This window comes from Thamnophis sirtalis, unplaced genomic scaffold, assembly GCF_051295495.1.
Source record: "Thamnophis sirtalis isolate CommonGarterSnake01/CBP01778 unplaced genomic scaffold, rThaSir2_p1.2 scaffold_13, whole genome shotgun sequence".
In the NCBI taxonomy this organism is placed as follows: domain Eukaryota; kingdom Metazoa; phylum Chordata; class Lepidosauria; order Squamata; family Natricidae; genus Thamnophis; species Thamnophis sirtalis.
The window spans coordinates 6886854-6903455 of record NW_028261393.1 but is presented as its reverse complement, the minus strand read 5'-3'; the positions used below and the strand labels follow the sequence as shown (position 1 = coordinate 6903455).

Below are 16602 nucleotides of genomic sequence, written 5' to 3'. Positions count from 1 at the left end.
TCGATCGTGACCCTGTGGCGCCGAAAACGCGGTCTTCGCTTCTGCGCATGCGATTTTTTTTCTCCCCCCTGCTTTTCTCCGGGGGGTTAGATTTTCAAAATGTGGACGCTTTTCAGACGTGTGGGACTTCAGTTCCCAGAATTCCTCAGCCACCTTAGTCTTCTTGAGGAATTCTGGGAATTTGAATGGCTACACAAAGCGACCAAGTTTGAAAAACACTATAAATACCATATAATACAAAAATACAATAAAATGTATTAAATGACAATAAAGTATTGTGATTTTTATGAGGGATTCCCACCCTAACTCTTTGTAACCATTAGTGGGTGAGATGAAATCTCTAGTGTGGAGGAAGTAAAATAGCCTAGCCTTATCTCTGAAAATGCAAAAAGTAACATTCCTTTAAAAAAAAATGAACCAGCGTCAACAAAAGTAGCAATGCATGAGAAAACGACACACAAACAAATAGACTTTAAACCAGAGGTCTTTTTATTGGGAATCATACCAGAAGTCTATAATAAAGACTTAAAATATCTGATTGTAAATGTGTTAACAGCAGCCAGAATCGTATTTGCAAAAAACTGGAAAAATGAAACAATACCAAAACAGGAAGAAGTTATTCGAAAAATAATGGACTGTGCTGAAATGAGTAAATTGACACTTGAAATTAGAGAACAAGAGGACGAGCAATTTTATAAGATATGGGACTTGTTTTATCAGCGGCTGGGGGGAAAAACTTGGAAATGAAAAATGTTTTACTCATGTTTTAAATGAAAGAGTTAAATGATAACACAATTATGCTGTGAAATAGATTAACAACGATACAATGAAAAACTGATACATCTATGAATTGAATACTTTAGAATTTTTTGCTTTAAAAAGGATAAGGATAACAATGATTTTATGTATACTTGATAGAGGATTGGTGATAAAATGTATAACCTTAAGAACATATTACAATAATATCTTGTTGATAAATAATTTTAATAAGGGAATAATTGAAAATTGGTATATATATATATTGGTATATATATATGTAGCGACTATTTAGAATATTTTGTTGAAAAATGAAGGAATAAGATTTCTGTTTGAATGTATGAGGTACAAGGATAACAATGAACATAAGCATACCTGATAGTTGATTGGTGGAACTATGCATAATTGAAAATAGTGATATATAAATATAAATGGTTGGTAAAAAAAAAAATTATTTTACATGGGGAGTATATAAAGGTATACTGTTATCAAATAGATAATCAAGAATGTAAGGGAATTATGATTTATTGGAAAAAAATAATACTAATTGTGATTGAACATATACTGCACAATGAAAGTGAGGTATTTAGTTATACTAGATGAAAAATCTGTGATGGTAAATGTTATTCGAGAATATGGATGTTAAAACACCTGTAACCAAACGACATGCTGTATGTGATGATGCTTTTTTTATTGTTGTGTGTATGTGTTGTCTGTGTAATAAAAATAAAAATTTATATAAAAAAAAGTAGCAATGCATTATGTCTATGAGTCAGGTTATTAATCCAGTATTGACCTGTTTGTTATTCAGGAATTTTAAAAAAAAAATCTTTGAAAAATGAGTTCATTGATATTTCCCAACCTCTCCAGTTTTAAGATGGATGGGCAGCCACTGATTAATTGTTCTAACTGTCAGGAAATTTCTCCTCACTTTTGAGAGAAGCAACTTAGAACTGAGGAGAAATTTCCTGACAGTTAGAACAATTCATCAGTGGAACAGAAGTTGCCTCCAGAAGTTGTGAATGCCCCAACACTGGAAGTCTTTAAGAAGATGTTGGCATATAATCACATGTATACTATTACATAGCCAATATCCTATTGTATTAAGTAGTAATTACATCAGTTCCTCTTATCATCAACACTCAGAAAGATAAAAACCCATTATTAGCTCTTCTGCTCTCCATACACCTCTTTCTTCTACCTCTCTCCTACCTCCTTTCTTCCCTCCATCATCCTTTTCTACTCTACTTCCCCTTCTTTTCTCCTTCTCCTCTCTCTTCATTCCACTCCTCCTTATCCTCCGCATCTTCCCCCCTTACCCTCTCTCCTATCCCTCTCTTCCTATCTTTCTTCTCTCCTCTGTTTCCCACTCTTCCTCTTATTGGTGTATTTCAGCTTCTGAGCAAACTCCATTCTACGTTGATGGCATTTATGCTTCCATATCAATATACTTAACATATCTTAGTTTTAAAGAAAAAATAAGAGAAGACAGTATACATGTGCAGAAGACAGTATACATGGAAATGGAAAATAAAAAAGTGTATTTTCTAAGAAGATGTTGGATAGCCATTTGTCTGGAACAGTATAGGGTTTCCTGCCTAGGCAGAGGGTTGGACTAGAAGACCTCCAAGGTCCCTTTCAACTCTGCTATTGTATTGTATTGTATAACTCTCAATCCAGCTAACATACATACAGGCGTGCATGCATACATACATAATATTTATATATTATTATATATTTTAATTAATATATATTTTCACCAGCCTGATTTTGTTGTATAGCCAATGTATAACCAATTTCCATTTATTTATGATGTATAATGACAATAAAGGCTATACTACTACTACTGATTCTGTCAATGTTGGATTTAAAAAAGCTATGTTGGTTGTTATGGAAGTACAGTACAACTGCAACGTATTTGAAGGCTGCCTGATTGGAAAAGATGATGGACATCACAGTTTTACATCAGCTGGTGTCAGTCTTTCAAAACCTGACTCTTCCCTCCCATTACAAATATCCTGAAAAAATAGATTTAGCTAGAATTGTGGGGCAATACCCCCTTAGAAGAATCCAAGTCACAGCTTGGAAGTTCTAAATTTTACATTCTTGATGTACCCAAGACTGCCTTTAAAATTGTTACAGCATCACAATCCATAATGCAGTTTGTTTCATTTGGGTTGAGCATATTGGGTGAACCAGTTGCCCATCAGTAAATCATAATTTATAACTTTAAATGGATGCTGTGATCCCAAAATGTCCCAATATAGGATTCATAGTTTCCAAAATTTAGTTAATGTTGAGACCTTGGGGGCTTCACAACCATTCATTAGCGCTCAAGTCTGAAAGGAGCATCCTATTTAATTGCTTGGTGTGGCTACAAGTAGTAACATTATTTCCTCTCCAAAACTGGTCTGGAAACACACATCCAGTTAACACTGGAAATCAGTGTTAACATCTCTTCAGATTCAGACACTCTTCTAATTCCTTTAGCTACCATGCTTAAAAACTGGATTTATTCAAATCCCTATGTTAGCCCTTGAACCATTTCAGGGTTGATTAACAGCATAGTAAAGTTTTATATAAAGTTTTATAAGGGGCGCGGTGGCTCAGTGGCTAAGACGCTGAGCTTGTCAATCAGAAAGGTCGACAGTTCGAATCCCTAGTGCTGCCTAATGGAGTGAGCTCCTGTTACTTGTCCCAGCTTCTGCCAACCTAGCGGTTCGAAAGCACGTAAAAATGCAAGTAGAAAAATAAGAGACTACTTTGGTGGGAAGGTAACAGCGTTTCCTGCTCCTTCAGTGTTTTGTCAGGTCGGCCACATGACCACGGAGACGTCTTCGGACAGCGCTGGCTCTTCGGCTTTGAAACAGAGATGAACACGGCCCCCTACAGTTGGGAATGACTAGCACATATGCGCGATGGGAACCTTTACCTTTACCTTAAAGATTTATATACCCAGAAGTTCTTTGTAGACCTCTTCACCCCGTGCAAAAATGACAATTTCAAGGGACTGTGCAGTGGTTATACTGGCCATTTCTAACTGGGAATAACCGTAGCCACAGCCCTAAGATTATCCAATCATCAGGATGCAAAATAGTGGCCAAGATCTTGAAACCTAAACCCTTCAAGGAAAGCTCTCAGCACCTGGAACTAAGAATTCTGCTTGCCCCCAGATTCACAATGAACCTCCACCCCCTTACACAAGCACACAAGCACACATTTTGTTACTCTTGGAAAGAAAGGCAATCTGAAGAAGTTGTTCTGTATGATTGCAATCTTGGCATCCAGGTGGCTGTCCACATCCCACCCACCTACCCCTTCCCGTTGCCAGAGTGAAAATGTAGATGACCAGGAATTGGTCCCAATGCAAATGGAGAGTCATTTGTTCGGGACAAAATGTGAAGTGGCTTTTAGATTTTTAGATAAGGAAGCATTCCTCTTTGCTCTGGCTTTCCTTTTTTATATTCTGTGAATTGAAATGCAACACTTAGGCTCCCTCTCTTGCCAAGCACAAGAGACATTTCAGAAAATGAAGTTGGTTTTTGGCGGGGGGGAGTACAGCCACCTGGCACACAAAGGGGCCTCTTGAGGCCATTAGCAGATAAAGAAATCACCTGTGAAGAGAGTTGACCGGGGGGGGGGGCTGCCCAGGTTTTAAGTGCCTCTCAAGCCAATCCTGTTTATCACTCCCTCACCCTTATGTAACTGGTCCAGTATAAATTCCCCGGCTCGTGAGGCGCCCACCTCAGAATCAATGGATCTGCAGATTACAGGATTCACCAACATGGCATCTTTGTCCATCCTCAGCTTCCTTCTGGCCACACTCCTAACTCAAGGTAAGTTTGCTTTGAGCTAGTTAAGGGCATTGTAGTCTTTCCGCTTTACAGCTAGAGTAAAAGCAAGGTGGATGCATCCATTCTTGGAGATGTGCTTGTATCCTTGAACATTTTTACCTTGCTCGAGAGGCCATAGGTTAGAAGACGAGGGTCAACCTATTTTCCAAAGTACCAGAAGACAAGACAAGAAACTATGGAAACTAATCAAAGAGAGGAGCAATCTAGAACTAAGGAGAAATTTCCTGACAGTAAAAACAATTAATCAGTGGAACCGGTTGCCTCCAGAAGTTGTGGGTGCTCCAATACTAGAAGTTTCAAAGAAGAGATCGGACAACCATTTGTCTGAAATTAGGATTAGGATTAGGATTTATTTCATTTATATGCCGCCCTTTTCCCCGAAGGGGACTCAGGGCGGCTCACAACTCAGTCAGGGAAAGGAGGTACAAACAGGGGATAAAAAGACAAACAATGGAATAGCCAGGTTTTAAGGGCTTTGCGGAAGGCCTGGAGGGTGATGAGGGTTCGAATCTCCATGGGGAGTTCGTTCCAGAGGGTCGGAGCAGCCACAGAGAAGGCTCTTCTCCGGGTAGTCGCCAGTCGGCATTGGCCGGCGGATGGAATTCGGAGGAGGCCTAATCTGTGGGATCTGAACGGTCTATTGGAGGTAATTGGCAGCAGGCGGTCTCTCAAGTACCCAGGTCCAATACCATGAAGGGCTTTATAAGTGACGACTAGCGCCTTGAAGCGTATCCGGAGACCAATAGGCAGCCAGTGCAGCTCGCGGAGGATAGGTGTTACGTGGGTGAACCGAGGTGCACCCACGATCACTCGCACGGCTGCATTCTGGACAAGCTGAAGTCTCCGAATGCTCTTCAAGGGCTGCCCCATGTAGAGCACGTTGCAGTAGTCCAGTCTAGAGGTCACAAGGGCACGAGTGACTGTTGTGAGGGCCTCCCGGTTCAGGTAGGGACGCAACTGGTGCACCAGGCGAACCTGGGCAAATGCCCCCCTGGTCACAGCCGACAAGTGGTGTTCGAAAGTCAGCTGTGGATCCAGGAGGACTGGAAATGGTATAGAGTCTCCTGCTTGAGCAAGGGGTTGGACTAGAAGACCTCCAAGGTCCCCTTCCAGCTCTGTTATTCTGAATGTGGATTCAAGAGGGGCTACCAAAGACAGACAGCCTCATTTGATGAGGGCCAAGAACTCTAGTTGGATTTCCCACATCTTCTCATTTTGATGAAACTCTCAGCTACGGTTTCTTCACATTGGTGTTTCTTAAAGTGTGATCCGATGAACCCCGAGGGCCGCTCAAACTCATCTTGGGGGGGGTCTCCAAAATCAAAATTATTTACTAAGTAGGGAAGATATTGGCAAAAATTTAAAACAAAGTCTCTCTTTTCTTCTTTTTTTTTTGTTTAAAAATATCATTTTTTTCATGAAAAAAAATCTAATGGGTTTAATATTGCTGCTTTTATTCATGAAAAAAAATCTAATGGGTTTAATATTGCTGCTTTTATATGATTCAATAAATACTCTAAAAATGAATCCATTTTCATATAGTAAATATTGATAAAGGTAACCCACGCACTCAAAGGCTCTTTGCATTTCCATCATTTTTAAAACTGAGACGGGGGAATCCTAAGAGCACAAATTTAAGAAATGCTACTCTGCACCATGAGACGTATTCAGTGAAACCTAGTTTCCCCATCATAGCTTACCGAATAAGCCACATCTCATCTGTGTTGTTTTTTTCAGGTTCCTGTTTGATATGTGAAACATGCAAAGGTCCAGGTAAAGACTGCACTGGCATGAGCGTCACCTGTGGAGAGAGTGAAGATACCTGCCTTACCTTTGTAGGAATAAATTACATGGGTAAGTAAAAGACAGAGGAGATCTCAAGACTTGTTTTGAACCAGCAGAGGGAGTTAAGAGATCTAAGTTCCCAGAAGAGCACATAGAACAGTAGCTACCAAACTATTTTCAACTGGGCAACCTTATCACTAAAATGTTGGAGAAGGTCTTCCCAATATGTTGATTTATCAATACATATCTACTTACTCATATAGGATGGACATTAGAAGGGACGTGGTGGCTCAGTGGCTAAGATGCTGAGCTTGCCGATCAGAAAAGTCGGCAGTTCGTCGGTTTGAATCCTTAACTCTGCGTAAAGGAGTGAGCTCCCGTGACTTGTCCCAGCTTCTGCCAACCTAGCAGTTCGAAAGCATGTAGAAATGCAAGTAGAAAAATAGGAACCACCTTTGGTGGGAAGGTAACAGTGTTTTGTTTCCCTTTGGTGTTCAGTCATGCCGGCCACATGACCACAGAGACGTCTTCGGACAGCGCTGGCTTTACGGCTTTGAAACGGAGATGAGTATCATCTCCCAGAGTCGGGAATGACTAGCACATATGTGCGAGGGGAACCTTTACCTTATGGACATTAGAGAACATAATAAACTGTTTAATCATTATAAAACATACCGCCCACCTTTTGGACTACGATAGCCTTTGAAGGTCCAGTTGGCCCCAATGCTGTTTAGCCTTCCATGAAGTCTTCAACACCTGGTTCTGTTACTAAACATTGGAGTTGGGTGGGTCAGGAGATGGGATTGAGCCTTGCATTGGCTATGTTAATTGTTAATAGGGATGGATCTGTTCTGGCTATTCTTTTATGTGTGTTCTTGATTTGGGAAGGCGAGGGTCTTTCCATTTTATATACATATATACATATACACATATACACATACACACATACACACATACACACATACACACATACACACACACACACACACACACACACACATACACATACACATACACATATATATATATATGTTATATTTGTGCTGATAAATAAATAAAGGGAGACTAGTATAGATCTATTTCAAGCTATTTAGCTCTCATCAGCTAGCCATACCCTTACTGGGAATCGAGCTTCTGCTGTATTGCCTCTAAGGCAGATGTGTTAACCATTGAGCCACAGAGCTCGACTCCTTATCAGCCAGCCAGGGTGAAAGGTATCTATTTAGATTTTACAACCCCTGGATGGTCTCTTGTGACGAGCCGAAGGACAGAGAATGGAAGTAGTGATCTTCCTCCCATATTTGGGCATATCGGGTGTTGTAATATTTATTTATTTATTTATTTATTTATTTATTTATTTATTTATTTATTTATTTATTTAAATATTGCTAGGCACTCAGAGTCATTAACTTGAGATGGGCAGATCAGCTGGTCTAATGACCACATAGAGATTGATTGATGGACTGAGGTGGGAGGCCATTTTAGTCAAATATGTAAATATTCCCCCCAAAATAGATTTTATTTAAAAGGATGGAATAAATAAATAAATAAATAACAACAGATACCCTATTATTTTCTTCCCGCGCCCTAATGGGTAGTCTTGCACGTCCCTTTGTCTTCCATGCCCCCAATCTGTGACGATCAATATAGAAAGTATTATAATGACATACAACATCTGCATTATAGAGGTGAGATGGGATAGAAATCTGTTCTGACCCCCCCCCCCTCCATCCAGGAACGAAAGCCAAAAGCAAACGTAAAGAAGAATGCTTTTAATCAGTCCAGACTCTCGTTGGCTGCAAGCCCAAAATAAACAAAGAGATAAGCACTCTGGCAGCAAGTCCTACAAACCTAGGCAATGCAAAACAAGCTCTCACAGCAAACCACTTCTCCAAGTTGGTTTCTCTGAATCGTGAACGTTGACTCCTGCAAGAAGGGCGTTGCACAAACAGTCTCTTTTATAATCAGGAGAGGATCTTAATAAGCATCAGCTAAGCACAATCATCTCCTATAATTATGCAGTTGTTCCTTCCGCCGAGTAGCCCTTTGACGGCGTGCATCGCGAAACAACTCACAAGTGTTTTCCTGAACACTCCCTCTGATCCAAGGCTCCGCCACCACCTGGTGGCCAACCAGTCTCTCCTCGCCCTGCTCGGAGTCGGCACACTGCCCAGGGTCCTCCACCTCCTCCAGGGCCGACTCATAAGACCCCTCCCTGTCGTAGTCTGGCGGCAGCTCCAACGGCTCCTGCCGGGCCACAACAGAAATAGCAGTAGACTTATATACCGCTTCATAGGCCTTTCAGGCCTCTCTAAGCGGTTTACAGAGAGTCAGCATATTGCCCCCAACAATCTGGGTCCTCATTTTACCCACCTCGGAAGGATGGAAGGCTGAGTCAACCCTGAGCCGGTGAGATTTGAACCGCTGACCTGCTGATCTAGCAGTAGCCTGCAGTGCTGCATTTAACCACTGCGCCACCTTGGCTCTAAATCAATATATAGCAATAGGACTTAGACTTACATACCGCTTCGTAGAGCTTTTATAGCCCTCTCTAAGCAGTTTACAGAGTCAGCCTATTTGCCCCCCAACAATCTGGTGCCCTCATTTTACCCACCTCGGAAGGATGGAAGGCTTGAGCCTGGTGAGATTTGAACTGCCCAAAATGCAGGCAGTCGGCAGTCAGTTGAAGTAGCCTGCAGTACTGCACTCTAACCACTGCACCCCCTGGGCTCAAACATTCCAATATATACCTATATATGGAGTGTATTTATATGCCTAGATATTTCAAATTAAGCATATTATATTATTTTGCACCTCCTTCAAGATCGATTATCGCTAGACTATATTTTTGAATACCTAGAACCCCATTATTCTGAATAGTATCTCCAGCTTCCAAATACTGAGCTGTTGTGACTCAGTAGAAGTTTGCTGTGAGTTGAGTCGGGATGCAGGAATAACAATGCAGCTGGGGCTCGTTAGTGTCGTCTTCTGGAGATAAAAGGACTGATGGTGCCACGCCCTGGTTGCAGAAGTCAACGTTCATTCGTTCGTTCGTGGTTCGTCATTCATCGGTCGTGGTTTGTTTGTGAGAGGCACTTGGATAAGTGATTTGCTTTCTTTCTGTAAACCTGGTTTTGCTGTAAGAGCTCTTTGTTTTTGCATTCTGCTGCGTAACCTGTTTGCCAGAGACTTTATTTATGTTTATTTTGGGCTCGCAGCCAGCGTGAGCCAGGACTGATAAAGTTATTTCCTTTTAAGTCTGTCTGACTGTCGTCTGTGAACGAGCGGGGAAGGGGGGCGTCAGAACACTGAGCTTTGTTTGGAAGATCAAAAAAGCAATGGAGTTACCACCACTTTCTTCAATGCTGCCACTCCAGATACAGTGAGGAACAATTTCCATTACTCCCAATCACGATGGTGGGAGAAATAATAGGCAAGTGGCAGAGTTCCCTGCTCCCATCCTTCTTTTCCCAGTTAGTGTCATTCTCTAGATGTCTATGGAGATTCTCAGTCATCCAGGTCATGATTGTCCTAAAGACACTCCCCCCCCCTCAAGAGGCAACTGGACTTTCTGGTTTTCTTTGAAGATTTTTTGCTTCTCATCCAAGAAGCTTCTCCAGCTCTGACTGAAATCCTTCAGTGAGAGCTGAAGAAGCTTCTTAGATGAGAAGGAAAAAGGCCTTCGAAGAAAAACCAGGAAGTCCAGTTGCCTTTTGAAAAGAAAAGAAACTTTGGGTGTCACTGTCTAGGTGAGCTTCCAGTGGCAATTATCTACCTCGTTGGCACTTTCAGTTATTTTATACCAAGCAAATTTTCAGCAAGGTGCTACCTGATTTCTCCCTTATTCTTCACCAGGGTCTGAAAAAACCACCGAGACGGTCAAAGGCTGCTTTGTTCGCAGTGCCTGCCTTCCTGGACCCATCAGTGTCACCATCAACTCTCAGATCTATTTCTGGAGCAACTCCAGCTGCTGCCAAGGAGACCAGTGCAACAACCAAAAGTTAGACAGTAAGGAAACCCTTCATTTTCGCACCAACCAAAATTATTTACTCTCCCAAATTTTCACTGGGGTTGCTTCAGGGGTGAAATCCAGCAGGTTCTGACAGGTTCTCGAGAACCGGTAGCACTTCTCCAGAACCTGTTTTGAGTAGTTCGAAGAACCGGCAAATACCACCTCTGACTGGCCACAGAGTGGGAAGGGAATAGAGATTTTGCAGTATCCTTCCCCCAGGAGTGGGGAGGGAATGGAGATTTTGCAGTATCCTTCCCCCAGGAGTGGGGAGGGACAGGAGATTTTGCAGTATCCTTCCCCCAGGAGTGGGGAAGGAATGGAGATTTTGCAGTATCCTTCCCCTAGGAGTGGGGAAGGAATGGAGATTTTGCAGTATCCTTCCCCCAGGAGTGGGGAGGGAATGGAGATTTTGCAGGATCCTTCCCCCAGGAGTGGGGAGGGATGGGAGGTTTTGTAGTATCCTTCCCCCAGGAGTGGGGAGGGATGGGAGATTTTGCAGTATCCTTCCCCCAGGAGTGGGGAGGGAATGGAGATTTTGCAGTATCCTTCCCACAGGAGTGGGGAGGGAATGGAAGATTTTGCAGTATCCTTCCCACTCCTGGGAAATGGAGATTTTACAGTATCCTTCCCCCTAGGAATGGGGAGGGACGGGAGATTTTGCAGTATCCTTCCCCCAGGAGTGGGGAGGGACAGGAGATTTTGCAGTATCCTTCCCCCAAGAGTGGGAAGGGAATGGAGATTTTACAGTATCTTTCCCCTAGGAATGGGGAAGGACGGGAGATTTTGCAGTATCCTTCCCCCAGGAGTGGGAAGGGAATGGAGATTTTACAGTATCTTTCCCCTGTCACGCCCACCAATTCCCACCCACAGAACCGGTAGTAAAAAAAAAAAAAGAATTTCACCACTGGGTTCCATGGATTCTTTTCTATCTGATTTGGCATACCCATTTGGAGCAGCCATCAGGTCCATCTCTGCTCAAAATGTAAGCCTTTTAAACAATTAATTTTACATGGTTTATAAATCCTTCCAGTCAAAGCAGGCTCAGAGTGGCACACCAGTCCGGTCTTTGTAAACACCAGATTATAATAAGCCATACACATAAGAAAATATAACCATTTCACGCTAGCAATTCATAGAATAAAAACGGTATGAAAGAAACCGGGAACACAAACACTCCATAGGCCGAAATTCAAACGTCATTCCTCAACTTTCCCAAATGTGCCAGCCGTAGTTTTCTTAAAATTAAGAGGGAAGATCCAATATTTGGATCTCCAAGGGGAATGTCCCCTTTTCAAACTGAGCATCCGTTTCGCTGATGAACAGCCAGAAACACACGGAGAAGCATTCCGATGCATTTCAAAGGACCTCTCTCTGGATGAATTCACTATAACAGAGGCTGAATAATTCTACTTGCAATTTCCAAGGTTCTGTATTTTCCCTAGAATAACAATCAGGATATTTTGTGAAAAAGTCCGGAAGAACTTCTGCCTTTTAACAAAAGATATGAGTTCTTTTGCTACCCTAGAATAATTCGGCTCTCCTCCAACTCTGTCTACTGAAATCTGTGTTGTTCATAGTTTCTTTGATCTTACCTAGCTGAGTGGCTCATCCCTGCTATCAGTGTTTCTCCACCTTGGCAACTTGAAGATCTGTGGACTTCAACTCCCACAATTCAGAGGCATGCTGGCTGGGAAATTCTAGGAGTTGAAGTCCATACATGGTGGATGGGGAATTCTGGGAGTTGAAGTCCATACATGGTGGATGGGGAATTCTGGGAGTTGAAGTCCATACATGGTGGATGGGGAATTCTGGGAGTTGAAGTCCATACATGGTGGCTGGGGAACTCTGGGAGTTGAAGTCCATACATGGTGGCTGGGGAATTCTGGGAGTTGGAGTCCATACCTGGTGGATGGGGAATTCTGGGAGTTGAAGTCCATACATGGTGGATGGGGAATTCTGGGAGTTGAAGTCCATACATGGTGGATGGGGAATTCTGGGAGTTGAAGTCCATACATCTTCGAGCTGCCAAGGTTGAGAAACACTGTTACCATCTCTTTCTGGTGTTCCTTCCTCTACCTCTCGCTGCACCATCATCCTCCAGGGAGCCTTTCCATCACCTCTTGGGGGGATTTTCAGTAAATTCCTCTTGTATGAAAAGCATGAAACAAGATGAAATAACTCTTCTTATCTACTTCCCCAGGTCCATTAGGTTACTGGCAGCTTCCTAGATGGTTATGTTAAGGCTTCTTTATTAGATTTTTCTCCCGCCTCTTCTCTTTTTCTTTTTTTTTCAAATCAAGAGTTGTTGGAACTCCTAGGAAACCACCTTGCAAGATTGTCCAACTTCAGATGATTAAGACACATCGGTCTTCAATGCAATAACGACCTCAGCTACAGCTCCTTCTCTTGGTGTCAAAGAGAGATTGCCCTGCCTGCTTCCCACAAACAATAAACCTGTAATTGACAGTGCACACCATCAGCTGAAATTGAAATATTCCTCTAGGTGTTTTTGAACCACGCTGGAATAAAACTGTGCCCCCCCCCCCCCGGCCAGCTCCTCACTGTAATTGCCAAATCTGATTGGAAGTAGTGACTTATTCAGAATTCCAGTAGGACAATGGGCTTTCCCTGAATTCTATGAGACTTGTGTGCCGTAGCAGGTATGATAAAAATATATATATCTGTTTAATGTCAGGGTTCCAAGCGATGCATCCATAGCAAGCAAAACTCCGAGGCACTTAGATTCCTCAAAGAAAAGTTTTATTGGGTATATCATATTAGCACAGTTCTGGTGAAAATCAACTCTGAAGGTTCCTGCAGTTTTCACCTCATTAAAATTAAATGTTTTCCCCCTTCCCCAGTCAATCAGTCACTTGGTCCAATCAAGGTGCCGTCTGGTTGCCTAGTAACATCACTCCTCCTCTTTCTGACCAGGTGTGAGAATGTCCTTGGCTTCCAGGCGAAAGCATTTTGTTTTGGCTACACAATCACAGCTATTTCTATTCCCTCCTCCCCTATCCCTCAGCTCCAGTGTGGCAATACTGAAGCTTCAAAATGGCCTCAGTCAGGTCAGCTTCAGGATACCCAGTGCAGAATATCCATGCCTGGGAATCAGAGATGGAATTCAGCCGGTTCGGACCGGTTCACCCAAACCGGTAGCACAAATCATGGGTGAGCCCACTCACCCACCCTGGCTCTATGCCATCTTGCTTAGGCACATTTTAAGCATGGAAGGTACATGTGCAAGCAAAGTGCATGCATGGAAGGCCGGGCGCATGTTTGAAAATGGACACGTGAGTGCGGCATACCGGTGGTAACAAAATGTGAAACCCACCGCTACTGCGAATGATTTATTTATATACTATTATGGCATATAATTAAGGGCTGCTGAACTAAGGGTCCTGTATGGCATAATCTTTGTAGTGCCCACTGAGAATACCACCCTTAATGGGCTGAGCTGCCCAACTTGCTTTATCCTTGCCTCGGATGAGTGCGACGAGATGGAATCTCTGAACTGCGTAGGAGAAGACAATCATTGCATAACCACATCTGGAACCTTGACCGCTGGTAAGTTTCATTTTCATTTTCATATTGTGGGGTCAGCACCAGGTCACACATATAGAAATCAACAAGAGGGTATAGTACCTTGTGTGAACCCAGTCAAAAGGCAGGTTTATGGCCAGTGTACAAGTTAACACCCCTGTAACAGAGGTGAGTTCCTACCAGTTCGGACGAGTTGGTAGTAACTCGGCTGGCCATGCCCCCGAACCAGTTCTATCGGCAGTGCAGTAGTCACCGCCATCTCTTTTTTTTATTAGAGTGCATCAAGCATGCATGGCTGCCCGAAGCGCATCCCTGAGCGAACCAGCCACCAGAACCCACCCCTGCCCTGTAGGTTCCACAAAGCAGCTGAGAGACCGTTCTTAAGAGCACGAATAACAGAGTTGGAAGGGACTTTGGAGGTCCTCCAGTCCAACCCCCTGCTCAAGCAGAAAAAAACCCTATACCATTTTAGACAAGTGACTGTCCAGTATCTTCTTAAAAACCTCCAGTGTTGGAGCATCTACAACTTCTGGAGGCAAGTGGTTCCACGGATTGTTTTCACTGTCAGGAAATTTCCACCCATTGCTTCCTGTCTTGCTTTCGGGTGCTTTGGAGAATAGCTTGACTCCCTTTTCCTTGTGGCAGCCCCTGAGATATTGGAACCCTGCTATCATGTCACCCCCCCCTAGTCCTCCTTTTCATTAAGCTAGACGGCACCATGTCTTTTTGGAAGCTTACAAAGAGCGAGTCATTTTGCTAGGAATACGAAGCTTAACAAAGCGAGCAACCGTCTGATCTAATAAATTCTCAGCTCCTCTAGCTGATGCCTAACACTTAATACTAAAGCCATTAGTCCTTGACTTACAACATAGATATTGGAACATTGCTATCATGTCACCCTTAGTCCTTCTTTTCATCATACCCAATTCCTCAACTGGACCATTTGGAGTGATAGCAGAGGTAGAATTTGAACAGCAGCCCTGGCAGCTTTCCTTTCAGATGCCACAAGGAGCCCTTAACTGATTGAATTTTTTGGTCCCCAGAAGGTATTCCTGTGGCATTCGCTTCCAGCGGCTGCAGCTCGGCCTCGGCGTGTGCTCTGCCCCTGGATACCAATATTTACTCTGCGGGAATCACTTTTCACCTCAAGAAAATTGCGTGCAGCCAGCCGTGAGAGCCAACAGCCCCTAAGGGAGGCCCTGGTGATAAAGGCCTCTGAAGAATCCCCTAAGAAAATCCCCCCACCTCACTCTCTTGGAATGTGGTCCTGATATTATCTCCTTTACTGAATATAATGAATAAACAGCATTAAAAAAGCAGCATACTTGTATATTGATTTTTTTTTAATATTACCTTTTTAATTTTTCTAAAAAAATAAAAAAAAACTTCAAGGCATACCTAATATTCCTTCCTCCTCTTTAAAAAAAAAGGATTCTTGTTTCCCTGACTATAAAAGGGAAGAGATGGGGGACTTGTATTCATATATTTATTTATTCATTTGCCTTTATTTATAGAACGAAAGGGACACAGTCACTCAGTGTCTAAGGCGCTGAGCTTGTCGATCAGGAAAGTTGGCAGTTCAGCAGTTTGAATCCCTAGCGCCGCATAATGGAGTGAGCTCCCGTTACTTGTCCCAGCTTCTGCCAACCTAGCAGTTCCAAAGCATGTAAAAATGCCAGTAGAAAAATAAGGACCACCTTCGGTGGGAAGGGAACATCGTTCTGTGCGCTTTTGGCGTTTAGTCATGCCGGCCACATGACCACGGAGACGTCTTCGGACAGCGCTGGCTCTTCGCCTTTGAAATGGAGATGAACACCGCCCCCTAGTGTCTTATGTGCAAGGGGAACTTTTATCTTTATAGAACGAAACAGGGGGAAAAAATAAAAAATAAAATAAAAAAGGAACAAAACCACAAAAGAAAATCACACAAACACATCACACACAGAGGTGGATTGCTCCTGTTTCAGCCTGGATCGGGCGAACTGGTGGTGGCAGCAACGGGAGGCTCTGCCCACCTGCCCAGATGCTTCTTCGCATGCGCAGAAATGTTGCGCGCATGAGTGAACTAGTAGTAAAAAAAATAGAAACCCACCCCTGATCCCATGCATATGTACAGTATATAATTATTGTTCTTTCCCTCCCTTTTATGCAAATATGTACATATACGAGAAGCCTAGATAATATGGCTTATAATTTATGATGTCTATATAAAGTTTCGTGTAACAATTTCACAGAGTCCTGGAACTCTTTTCATTCAATCCCCTGCCCAAAGCAGGAATCCTCATATAGGTTATTCTCATTTAGGGACAGCCTCGTTTATTTGTATTTGTATTGTATTTGTATTTAGTTTATTTGTATGCCGCCCTTCTCCAGGAGGGACTCAGGGCGGCAAACAACTCAGGGGGCAAAGGGGACATAAACACAGTACACATAATTAAAATACACGAAAATCACACAGCCATACAAGTCGAGAGCTGAGGGGAACTCATCAACCCCAGGCCTGCCAGCACAGCCAGGTTTTGACGGCTTTCCGGAAGGCCTGGAGAGAGGTGAGGGTCCGGATCTCCGTGGGGAGTTCCTTCCAAAGGACTGGAGCTGCTACAGAGAAGGCCCTCCCCCGGGTAATAGCCAGATGGCATTGGCTGGTGGACG

At 43.0% G+C, this 16602-nt stretch overlaps 1 protein-coding gene across 2 annotated transcripts; it reads left to right on the top strand.

The window, feature by feature from the left end:
• Window positions 1-4496: 4496 nt before the first annotated feature.
• LOC106548106 (phospholipase A2 inhibitor and Ly6/PLAUR domain-containing protein) lies at window positions 4497-15269 on the top strand. 2 transcript variants are annotated; one of them, XM_087727453.1, is made up of 5 exons: window positions 4497-4592; window positions 6348-6464; window positions 10251-10403; window positions 13831-13974; window positions 14997-15269. In XM_087727453.1, exons 1-5 carry the CDS (start codon window positions 4511-4513, stop codon window positions 15122-15124), a joined length of 624 nt encoding a protein of 207 aa, XP_087583579.1. In that variant the 5' UTR covers window positions 4497-4510; the 3' UTR covers window positions 15125-15269. The 2 variants fall into 2 exon arrangements, with proteins under 2 accessions (XP_087583579.1, XP_087583578.1); XM_087727452.1 differs by having other exon boundaries at window positions 14994-15269.
• The last annotated feature ends 1333 nt before the right edge of the window (window positions 15270-16602 follow it).

Excerpts from the sequence above, each read along its gene's own strand:
- LOC106548106 (XM_087727452.1), top strand. The coding sequence starts at position 4,511 with ATGGATCTGCAGATTACAGGATTCACCAACATGGCATCTTTGTCCATC. Across the intron at positions 6,465-10,250 it reads TGTAGGAATAAATTACATGG|GGTCTGAAAAAACCACCGAG; the intron begins GTAAGTAAAAGA and ends ATTCTTCACCAG. Across the intron at positions 13,975-14,993 it reads ATCTGGAACCTTGACCGCTG|AAGGTATTCCTGTGGCATTC; the intron begins GTAAGTTTCATT and ends TTTGGTCCCCAG.